This window comes from Lampris incognitus, chromosome 14 (assembly GCF_029633865.1).
Source record: "Lampris incognitus isolate fLamInc1 chromosome 14, fLamInc1.hap2, whole genome shotgun sequence".
Taxonomy (NCBI): domain Eukaryota; kingdom Metazoa; phylum Chordata; class Actinopteri; order Lampriformes; family Lampridae; genus Lampris; species Lampris incognitus.
In genome coordinates this window covers 45,281,409-45,293,801 of record NC_079224.1, presented here as the reverse complement: position 1 = coordinate 45,293,801, position 12,393 = coordinate 45,281,409, and the positions used below count along the sequence as shown (strand labels likewise).

General features: G+C 48.3%; 1 protein-coding gene across 1 annotated transcript in view; it reads right to left on the bottom strand.

Moving 5' to 3' along the window:
• Window positions 1-12,393, bottom strand: part of dnaaf11 (dynein axonemal assembly factor 11) — a 72,531-nt gene that overhangs the window by 14,110 nt on the left and 46,028 nt on the right. The window contains exon 11 of the mRNA XM_056293931.1: window positions 4,138-4,226. Coding sequence (XP_056149906.1) covers window positions 4,138-4,226 — 89 coding nt within the window. The remainder of the gene's footprint in view (window positions 1-4,137; window positions 4,227-12,393) is intronic.

Genomic DNA, 12,393 nt, shown 5'->3' with positions numbered 1-12,393 from the left:
CGCGTCACACACACAGCATTGTACCATCGGTGTGCACGGAGACTAGCGGGATCTTCCAATGCGCTACGTCCCCCTGGTGAAACTCCTGTCAGGCGACTCCACATGTATCAGTCTCCTCTGATGTGCACATGTCTGCAGCCCTCCCCGGATCAGGGGAAGGGGTGGAGCAGCGACCAGGACGGATCAGAAGAGGGGAGTAATTGGCTGGGTGCATTGGGGAGAAAAAGGGCGGAAAATCCACAAAACAAAAAAAGAAACCATTAAGTGCACAGGTAAAACGCTGTCGGCTACACTCACATATATAATACGTCATATACAATACTTCATATATAATACTTTAAGTGATGCTTTAGGTGAGCTATGCGGACGACCCATCAAGACTGTTTCCATTTGTATGTGCAAACTTGCTGGACAAGCAGGAATCCGGAACAATTTGTCATTTCATCTATGTACTTGTGTACACTAAAGAAACGAAATTCTGTTTCCCCCAGCCCACAGCAGTGCGACACAAAAAACACTAATCCCAAATTTCCCAAAAACACCACCAAAAACATACAAAAAGAGAAAGAGAAAAAAAAACCACAAACAGTTAACAACACTGTCCACTCAGTGCAACACAGTCCAAAAATTTCACTGTCCACAGAACAAACGCCAGCCAGGATGACTGCCGGAACTGCTGGTCTGCGTGGGCTAGCAGTTAGCTTAGCCCGCCCTGCCTCCCCGTCCTGTCAGACCACCCTCGGTGTTTCTTCCTCGGGCGAAGCTCCGGTGGGGCCATGGTCCCTGGGACCACCAGATGCAGCAGACCAAGCTCTCCCCAGCCGATCCAACGCCAGCTCTTCCAGTCAGACACCTTCGACACACCTCCCCGCACTCCACACAACGACACCACAACACAGTCAACGCTAGGTGAGGCTGCCGCCAGACCACTCTCTGTGTTATCAGAACTGCCAGTCTGCGTGGGCTAGCAGTTAGCTTAGCCTGCCCCGCTTCCGCATCCTGTCAGACCGCCCTCGGTGTTACCTCTTCGGGCGCAGCTCCAAGCAGGCCCGTGATCCCTGGGCCCACAGGACGCAGCAGACCAAACTCTCCTAGCCATCAAATGAAGACAAAACAGACGCAGACATGGACAAAGGCACTGCATGGACGGTACTAGGTGAGGCTGCTGCAAACGTAAATTCACGCCGCCGTCTTCCCACAACACAGTCCAAAAATTCCACTGCCCAGCAAACGAATGCGAGCCAGGATGACTTTCGGAACTACCGGTCTGCAGGGGCTAGCGGTTAGCTTAGCCTGCCCCGCTTCCACGCCCTGGGTGTTTCCTCTTCAGGCGCAGCTCCAGTCAGGGTTGTGGTCCCTGGGCCCACCGGACGCAGCAGACCAAGCTCTCTCAGCCGATCCAACTCTCCCAGCCAGACACCTTCGACACACCTCCACCATCTTCCCACACTGGAAGTGGTGTTAGAAGCAGAAGTGATTCTAACTGTTTCTGTTTAAACCAGGACAGACACATCGGTGGTCTGTCAGACAGACTGGCCTGATCTCATCCTGCTGTGGGGTCCTTGAGAACGCATCCTGTATCCCTCCCCTGTTGATCAGTACAGTAGCATCAGATAAGTGCTGAAAAAGCCAAACGGAAACCAACTGAATTCAACACAACACAGAGGATTTGCCTCGTGGTAGAACCTACAACACCTTGACCTTTGAACTTTTGATGAAGCTAAGTTTATCCACCTTGTGTACCTTGACCACAGTTTGGATAATGTTCAATTACATTTCATAATACAATTCACCCCCACCAACCACTCTGCCGTTTCTAATCACAGCCCTCGCCCCCACCTCCATTTCCATCTCTGCCGTGAGCCGCATACAGAATCTGCAGGTGAGCCTAGGGTTCAAAGGTCACCCTTAATCATGCCATGATGGGGCGATAAGTCAGGGCCTGGCAGAGCTGCTCCCCCCATTACCTTGCCCCGGCATGGGAGTCACTTTGCATTTATCAACTGTTTAATTTGGAGGTAGAGAACTGCAGTAGTGCGGCCAGTTGAAGGACAGAGCAGGAGACCAACGAGCTCACCTTGAGACATGGAGACGAAGTGTAATGGACCATTCAGAAGGCATAGCCTCTATTCTGTTCAGCGCTAACCCTTAGTGAACAACAAGCGATAGGACGGCTTTAATAAACACACCAGCGAAAATGGAGCTCGTAAATAATGTTCATCCTAACAAATCATTTAATCTGCTGATGAGTCTTTTTATTCTCTCTAAAGACAACATATATTCTGTCACTGGGGGAAATCATTCAGCTTGTTTCCAATGCAAATTAAAATTTCTGGATCACATTACAGAGCAGTCGGATGGTAAGGTGTTTAAAAACAAAGACGTGTTTCAGACAGGGTCCAAAATTAACTTTTTGACTGCCAAGGTGGTTGGTAAATGAGAAAATTTACTGGCCAGACAGTTTTTCCAGAAAAAAGAAGAAGCTTTTTTTACTATTGCAGTTTACTATTATTACTATTTAGTGTATTATCTTGGTCTCATATGTGACTCTCAATCAATATTATAGTAGTGTGCAGTAGTAATAGTAGTAACACTAACTTGTATGCAGAAATATTAATTCAACTGTTTCAACACTTGAATTAATAAATTCAGCGGTATTAACCTTTAAATGCAAGAAGGCTCATGTATGTATTAAGGAGTTTGTGACTATAAAAATGATGGCGGAACAACAATACATTCAGAGTCATAGTTCATATGAATATGTTTTTTGTTCTGTAGTAGCATCTTCAGTCTTCTGCCAACAGTTTGTGCTCAAAGCGATTTTCCGCCTTGTCTCCCGCTAACGGGGTGGAGCAGCGATTTTATAAATATGGGGATTCTAGGAGTGAGACATGAGTACTGCAACCCCCTCCCCCACCTTAGACCCCTTTTCCAGTCTCCACAGGTCAAATCAAAATGAATGCCAAGCATTTCCACATGTTCTTCACCACCATATGCAAATAATATTGAGTTCAAAACGTACATTGTCGCACCCTTCCCTTCTTCTTTTTTTTTTGGATTTTAGCCCTTTTTTCTCCCCAATTGTACTTAGCCAACTACCCCACTCTTCTGAGCCGTCCCAGTCACTGCTCCACCCCCTCTGCCGATCCAGCGAGGGCTGCAGACTACCACATGCCTCCTCCGATACATGTGGAGTCACCTGACAGTTAGGACTTTCATCAAGGGGGCCGTGGCGTTTGGGAGGATCACACTATTCCCCCCAGTTCCCCCTCCCCCCGAACAGGCGCCCTGACCGACCAGAGGAGGCGGTAGTGCAGTATCCAGGACACATACCCACATCCGGCTTCCCATCCGCTGACATGGCCAATTGTGTCTGTAGGGGCGCCCAACCAAGCCGGAGGTAACATGGGGATTCGAACCGGCGATCCCCATGTTGGTAGGCAATGAACAGACTGCCATGCCACCTGGAAGCCTGCACCCTGCCCTTCTCCCCAAGATACTAGCTATATTCACCAGCATTCACATACCATAGTGTTAAACAGTATTAGCTTTCAGTTTTCGTTCAAAGCAAAGACCAAGTAAGCCCATGTCACCATAACGCCACTTCTTTAAAAAGAAATGAAAACGTAAATTAATTCAGAAAAATACTGCTGACTGATATACTAAAAACCTGCTAATCATAGGGCTAGGACTTGAGATTTCTTTTTATTGTAGGTTTTATTTTTCTTTCTTTTTATGTCTGTTACTCTGTATGTAAATTACTTTGCTTAAAGTACGGGCCCCCGTCCATAAGCTCTGCTGGGCTTCCGTGGGGTGTCCCTTTTCACACCATTTTGTGTATTATATATGTATAACTTGTATTTTTTCATATTTGTGTGAAGTTGATTGATTGATTGATTGATTGCTTGACTTACATGACTTCTTGACTTGATTGAGATGCCTGATATATGATATGATAATATAGGATACTATATGATAATATATGAATATGTGTCTATAATCTAGAAAGCTGTACTCTGTAAACGTGGTGTGGATGAGGTACAGTGAATTGTGGATAATGTGTTTCTGTTTTACCTCACCTGTCTATACACTTAAAGCTGCTCATGTCAGGTTTGTGGTTGTGGTGAATATTTTTACCTTTTATTTCCTTCGGGTGAGTCTTTGCCTTGACGTGCTTTGGGTGGCCGTGGGACGACGGTCTTTTCCACTCTGATTTCACCTTCAGCCTGAACACACATGGGGAGAAAGAAAACGTGTTCACATGCATTACCTGCAAACGGTTTCTTGCTGAGTTCTCAGCCTGGGTTTTTGGTGTAGGATACATCAGCTTTCATATGGAAGATTAATAGCATCAGGGTGAAGTCTGACTCCTCCATAACACCAGATGTCTCTCTTTTATTGAGTGCATAAAGTGCTCCTTCATTAGATTTCTTATTGCCAAAGTTCTGCTGAACCCGTGCACTTAATATACATAACCAGCCAGCACCCCGGGGTCACGTCAGAGCAGCAGCATCACTTCCATGTTGCTAACTGTGTTTCTTTCTTCATAATGTGACTTTAAATCAGGGCTAATGGCACTCCATACAGTACACACTTCCACTGATGAGTACTTCACCCCCATCTGCTCAGTGGTCGGCAGCACTTCAAGAAAGTCAACTAGCGCACTGCTGAAGGGCACAAGGGCAGACAAGTTGGTTGTGTCACGTTTGCACATGGGTGTTCATCGATTACAAAGGGATCTGAATCGGACACCTTCACGCCACAATCTCACTTATTCAATTCAATTCAGTTTATTGTCATAAAAAACAATGTGCAGGCACAAGTTAAAAATGAAATGAGCACTGTGGCTTTGCCAAACAGTGCAAGACAGACACAGACGAATATGGCAAACACAGTATAAGATATACACACATGAAGACCAAAAGCCAAAATAAGTTAAAAAAAAAGAACATGAGTATACACATATTTATAGACATTCAGTGGGTAGCCAGGTTCAGGTGAGCAACAGCTTGGGGAAGGAAGCTGTCTTTGAGCCTGATAGTGCGGGCTCTGAGGCTCCTGTAGCGCCTCCCAGAGAGCAGGGGGGAGAACAGTCCATGGTTGGGTTGGGTGGGATCTCTGCTGATGCTGAGACCCCTTCGAAGGCAGCGTTTGTGATAAATGTCTTTTATGGCTGGGAGCTGGGCACCGGTGATGTGCTGGGCCTCCTTGACGACCCGCTGCAGAGCTTTCTGGTCTACTGAGGTGCAGTTGCCGTACCACACTGAGATGCAGCTGGTCAGGATGCTCTCTATGGTGCAGTGGTAGAAGTTGGTGAGAATTTTGGGGGCTAGACGGGCGCTCCTCAGCCTCCTAAGGAAATGCAGGCATTGTTGGGCCTTTTTCACAAGGGCCTGGGTGTTTGATGTCCAGAAGAGGTCCTCGCTGATGCGGACTCCAAGGAATTTAAACCTGGAGACATGCTCCACTTCCACCCCATTGTCATGTATGGGGGAGTGGCTTCAGCTTCTAGACCTCCTTATCAGCTCATCTCTGAGGGTTGCTGTAAATTTTATTTAAATTCAGAACTTTAACCTACATCATATGTGGGATGTTCCTTGTCATCTCACTTACATCTTAGCCATTTAACCGGCACTGAGGGGCTCACAGTGGATCAGCATGTTATGGGTTTAATGCTCAGCAAGAGGGCAGTTTGACAAGACATAAGATGCTATTATTTAGCACATGACCTGTTATCACCATTGAACCTACAAAAGTACATAAAAAAGGCTCCACTTGACCTCCACACTGGCCGTCCCACCTACTGCAGTTAACGTCTTGAGGGACAACAAATCAACCTGTAGTTTAATTTAATGCCGATGTTGGGAGTCTAGCAATCGGTGACGCATGTGCTCGTAATTACTCTGTAAAAAGACATTAAGCAGCAACTTTTTTACGTCTCTGAAACTGAGAATTAAAGATGATGTTCCTGGGGCTGATGGTGCATTTGATGTGTGAGTCTGAGATTTAAAGGTCAATTCTTCTTCAACGTGTCTCCTTACTCATCCCAGCCATCTGTTTATCTAATAACAATGCAGACCAGGCTCCACCGGCTTGATGCTGCAGGCGTCATAAACCAGCGAGCGTGGTGAAAAATTGATGAAAATTAAAAAAGCTTTACACTGATTCACATCTCATATAATCACAGAGTAAATTTTATACTAACCACTTTGTTTTCACAAGGGCAGAAAATGCAGAGGAAAAATGCTGGCTTGATAGCCTGGAAGGCAAACCCATTCCCACAGACTCAAAACCTCTGGCAGCTGCTTTAGATGGTGTAGTAAATGATACTGGTTTAGATGGTTTAGTAAATGATACTGGTTTAGATGGTATAGTAAATGATATTGGTTTAGATGGTGTAGTAAATGATACTGGTTTAGATGGTGAACTAAAAGATACTGGTTTAGGTGGTGTAGTAAATGATACTGGTTTAGACGGTGTAGTATATGACACTGGTTTGGTTCCAAAGTCACGGGGGTGCAGAAGAGAGGTGAAGAAGAGAGTGCAGGCAGGTTGGAGTGGGTGGAGAAGAGTGTCAGGAGTGATTTGCGACAGAAGGGTACCAGCAAGAGTTAAAGGGAAGGTTTACACGATGGTTGTGAGACCAGCTATGTTATATGGTTTGGAGATAGTCGTACTGATGAAAAGACAGGAGGTGGAGCTGGAGGTGGCAGAGTTGAAGATGCTAAGATTTTCATTGGGAGTGATGAAGAAGAACAGGTTTAGGAAAGAGTATATTAGAGGGACCGCTCAGGTTGGACGGTTTGGAGACGAAGCAATAGAGACAAGATTGAGATGGCTTGGACATGTGTGGAGGAGAGATGCTGGGTATATTGGGAGAAGGATGCTGAATATGCAGCTGCCAGGGAAGAGGAGAAGAGGAAAGCCAAACAGGAGGTTTATGGATGTGGTGAGGGAGGACATGCAGGTGGCTGGTGTGACAGAGGAAGATGCAGAGGACAAGAAGAGATGGAAACGGATAATCTGCTGTGGCAACCCCTAATGAGAGCAGCTGAGAGTAGGAGTAGTAATAGTACATTACATTACAGTCATTTAGCCGACGCTTTTATCCAAAGCGACTTACAATAAGTGCATTTAACGTAGGAAATCAGGAGAACTACTAGTCATCAGAGGTCATAAGTGCATCTAAACAAGCATCTAAGAGCAAAACCAGTGCTAAAGTAAAAGTGCAAGAAAGAGATTTTTTTTCTTTAAATGAGTGAATACAATAAGTGCTAAGAACAAGTAACAGGGTAGTAGTTCTTAAAGAGGTGAGTTTTCAACCTGCGCCGAAAGATGGGCAGCGACTCCACTGTCCTGACATCAGTGGGAAGTTCATTCCACCACTGTGGGACCAGAACAGAAAAGAGCTGTGACCGGGTCAATCGGCAGCAGGGGCCTCTGAGCGACGGGGCAACCAGGCGTCCCGAGGCAGCAGAGCGAAGTGGTCGGGCGGGGGTGTAGGGCTTGACCATGGCCTGGAGATTGGAAGGAGTTGTTCCTTTCACTGCCCTGTAGGCTAGCACCAGAGTCTCAAACTGGATGCGAGCAGCTACTGGGAGCCAGTGTAGGGACATGAGAAGGGAAGGAACATCAGGTCTGTCTTGTCCAGATTGAGCTTCAGGTGGTGTGTCGCCATCCACTCCGAGATGTCAGTCAAGCACGCAGCAATGCATGTCTCTACTTGTGTGTCAGAGGGAGGAAAGGACAAGATCAGCTGGGTGTCATTGGCATAACAATGGTAAGAGAAGTCATGCAAGCGAATAACCCAGGGATGTCGTGTACAGGGAGAAAAGGGGAGGACCCAGAACCGAACCCTTTGGAACGCCTGTAGTCAGTCTGCGAGACTCCGACACAGATTCCCTCCATGTCTCCTGGTAGGTGCAACCCGTCAGGTAGGTTGCAAACATTGAGAGTGCAGAGCCTGTGACACCCAGCCTCTCGAGGGTAGAGAGGAGGATCTGGTGGTTCACTGTGTCAAACGCAGCTGACAGATCCAGGAGTATCAGAGGAGAGAGAGTTTGCTCTCGCAGAGTGCAGCGATTCTGTCACTGCAAAGAGGGCCGTCTCTGTCGAGTGACCCACCCTGAACCCAGACTGGTTGGGGTCCAGGAGGTTGTTCTGGTGGAGGTACAAATAAAGTTGGTTAAAGACAGCACGTTCGAAAGTTTTGGATAGAAAGGGTAGAAGGTAAACCGGTCTGTAGTTTTTGACATCAGAGGGGTTAAGAGATGGTTTCTTGAGAAGCGGGGTGACTCTAGCAGTCTAGAAGGCAGATGGAAAGCATCCTGCCTGGAGGGAGGTGTTGATGAGGTGGGTTAGATAGGGAAGGAGTTCAGGTGCTATAGACTGAACAAGAGGGGAGGGGACTGGGTCAAGGGAGCATGTGGTGGGGCGACTGGATGTGATGAGGTTTAGAACCTCGTCGGGGGAGAGGTGAGCGAGGTGGGATAGGGTGGGACGTGGAGAGGTGAGGGAGGGTGCAGAGGGTGGGATAGTGCAAACAGCACTAATTGGGTGATGAGAAAAGGAGGATCTGATGTCGTTTACCTTCTTGTCAAAGAAGTTAGCGAAGTCATCAGGGAGAAGGGAGGAAGTAGGAGGAGGAGGTGGGGGTTGAAGAAGTGTAGAGAAGGTTTCAAAGAGTTTCTTAGGATTAGAGGCAGAGGATGGGATTTTAGAGTGATAGAAGGAAGCCTTAACAGCAGAAAGGGAGGAGGAGAAAGTGAAAAGAAGAGATTGGAAGTTGAGAAGGTCCTCTGGGAGTTTGCCTTTTCTCCATTTGTGCTCTGCCGCTTTCAGGCTACGTCTATCAGTACGTACTGAGTCGGTCAGCCAAGGGGCAGGTGGAGTTGGGCGTGCAGGCCTGGAGGTGAGGGGACAGAGATTGTCCAGAGAAGAGGAGAGGGTAGAGAGAAGAAGATCAGTAGCAGTGTCAGGGGGTAGGAGAGAGAAAGATTCAGGTATAGGGAGGATAGAGGTAACAGAGGAAGAAAGATCAGTGGTGGAGACAGAGCGGAGGTGTCTACAGGTGGAAACCATGTGGGTAGGGGAAGGGGATGAGGGGGTTGAAGAGAGGGAGAGAGAGTAGGACATGAAATAGTGGTCAGAGAGCTGGAGGGGAGTAACAGAGAGATTGGAAATAGGACAGTGTCTAGCAAAGATAAAGTCCAGCTGGTTGCCGGCCTTGTGGGTAGGAGAGGGTGAGAGGTGAAGGTCAAAGGAGGAGAGGAAAGAGAGAAGAGGATCTAGCTTGTTAGTGTGGATGTTGAAGTCACCGAGAAGGATAAGTGCAGAGTCATCAACAGGGAAGTGTGTCAAGCTCCTCCAGAAACTCACCAAGGGGCCCTGGTGGGTGGTGCACAACCACGATGGTGAATTTGTCTGGATAAGAGACAGTAACAGCATGAAATTCAAAAGAGGGCGGATAAAATTGTGGAATGGAAACAAGAGAGTATTTCCATTTCAGAGAGATTAGCAGACCAGTACCACCACCTCGCCTCCCAGCTCTGGGAGTGTGAGAAAAAGAGTACACATCAGACAGAGCTGCAGGTGTGGTAGTGTTTTCTGGCATGATCTAGGTCTCAGTTAGAGCAAGAAAGTTGAGGGAGAGCAAGGATGCGTAGCCTGAGATAAACTCAGCTTTCGGGAACTGCAGACTGGTAATTCCAGAGCCCTCCCAGCACCAGTTGCTCAACGTGAGTGGAGAGAGTGGCATAGATGAGATTGGTAGGGTCACAGCGCCTAGGAGTGACCCAACGTCTATGCCAGCCCCGGGAAGAGGAAAGGACAGGAATGCGAAGGAAACACAGTCTACACAAAATACAGATGACTGACCGGATCTAAAAAGAGAAGTCCATGCTTGACGAAGTCTTAGCTTGAAAAAGTCGTGCTTGCCTTTGTTCACTCTAGCCTTCGTTCAACCTAGGCTTGTTTGCCTGACGCTTGGAAGCTGATACTTCCAAGTAGCAGCAGTGATTTAAAGAACACTGATTGCTAATTGTCTGCCAGGAGTGCAGGCCACACCCTGGCCACTTAACACCCAATTGGCCAAAGAGGTACACTAGTAGCAGTAGTATATTCTATTTATTTATTTTTATTACTTTATTGATCCCCGTGGGGAAATTCTTCCTCTGCATTTAACCCATCCTAGCTGTGTAGCTAGGAGCAGTGGGCAGCTGCCGTGCAGCGCCCGGGGACCAATTCCAGTTTGTTTTGCCTCAGTCAGGGGCACAGACAGGAGTATTAACCCTAATATGCATGTTTTTTTTATGGTGGGGGAAACCGGAGCACCTGGAGAAAACCCACCGCAGACACGGGGAGAACATGCACACTCCACACAGAGGACGACTTGGGATGACCCCCAAGGTTGGACAACCCTGGGGTTCGAACCCACAACTTTCTTGCTGTGAGGCGACAGCGCTAACCACTGTGCCACCGTGCCGTATATGATACTGGTTTAGAAAATCTCATCAATGATACTAGTTTAGGTAATTTAAATTATATTGGTTTGGATGGGAATCGGCCATGCTAAATTTTCCCTAGGTGTGAATGAGTGTGTGTGTGTGTGTGTGTGTGTGGGCCCTGTGATGGCCTGGTGGCCTGTCCAGGATGTCTCCCTGCCTGCTGCCCAGTGACTGCTGGGATAGGCTCCAGCATCCCACGACCCTGAGAGCAGGATAAGCGGTTTGGATAATGGATGGATGGATCGATAATGGATGGATGGATGAAGTGGAAATACCAAAATATGTTTTCTTTCTCTTGAACTCCTTCACTTGGGGCAGCAATTCATCCCCAACCCAGAGGGAGCAATCCACCATTTTCCAGTAGAGAACCATGGCCTCAGATTTGGAGGTGCTGACTCTCATCCTGGCCATTTCACACTCACTTACAAACCGCCCCAGTGCGCGCCAGAGGTCGCATTCTGATGAATCCAACAAAACCACATCATCTGCAAAGAGCAGAGATGCAATTCTGAGGTTCCCAAAATGGACACACTCCCCGCCTTGGCTGCGCCTTGAGATCCTGTCCATGAATATCACAAACAGAATCGGAGACAAGGGACAACCTTGGTGGAGTCCGATACCCACCGAAAACGTGTTTGACTTTGTGCCAAGAATGCGGACACAGCTCTCACTTTGGTTATACAAGGACCAGATGGCTTGTAGCCACTGCCCCGGTACCCCATACTCCCGCAGTACCCCCCCACAGAGTGCCCCGGGGTACATGGGAGTCAAACTCCCATGCCCCCCTCAGCACTTCCACAAGGGTAAAGAGTTGGTCCGTTGTTCCATGGCCAGGACGGGGGAAAGGCTCTGACTGTTGTGTGTACGAGTCGCTGGGGGAAAGGCTCTGACTGTTGTGTGTGCTTATGCACCAAATAGCAGTTCGGAGTATCCGGCCTTCTTGGAGTCTCTGGGTGGTGTCCTCGATAGGGCTCCGCCTCAGGACTCTATAGTTCTGCTGGGGGACTTCAACACTCACGTGGGCAACGATGGAGAAACCTGGAGGGGCGTGATTGGGAGGAACGGCCTCCCCGATCTGAACCCGAGCGGTGCCTTGTTATTGGACTTCAGTGCGAGTCATGGATTGGCAATAACACACACCATGTTCGAACATAAGGTAGTTCATAAGTGTACTTGGTACCAGAGCACCTTAGGCCGAAGATCGATGATAGATTTTGTGGTCGTATCATCAGATCTGCGGCCGTATGCTTTGGACACTCGGGCGAAGAGAGGAGCAGAGCTGTCAACTGATCACCACCTGGTGGTGTGTTGGATCAGATAGTGGGGAAGGCTGCCAGACAGACCTGGCAAACCCAAACGTGTAATGAGGGTGAACTGGGAACGTCTGGCAGAGGCCCCTGTCCATGAGGTCTTCAACTCCCACCTCCAGAAGAAGTTCTTGTGTATCCCAAGGGAGGCTGGGGACATGGAGTCTGAGTGGGCCATGTTCAAAGCCTCTATTGTAGATGCGGCAGGCAAGAGCTGTGGTCAAAAGGTCATTGGTGCCTATCGAGGCAGCAACCTGAGAACCCGCTGGTGGACACCGGTGGTGAGGGAAGCCATCAGGCTGAAGAAGGAGGCCTTTTGGACTTGGTTGGCCCAGGGGTCTCCTGAAGCAGCAGACAGGTACCAGGAGGCCAGAAGGGCTGCCGCTTCTGCGGTCGTGAAAGCAAACACTCAGGTGTGGGAGGAGTTTGACGAGGCTATGGAGGAGGACTTTAGGTTGGCCTCAAGGAAGTTCTGGCAAACCATCCGGCGACTCAGGAAGGGGAAGCAGGGCTTGACTCAGGCTGTGATCAGCCAGGGAGGGGAACTGTTGACCCGGACTGGGGATGTTGTCGAGCGGTGG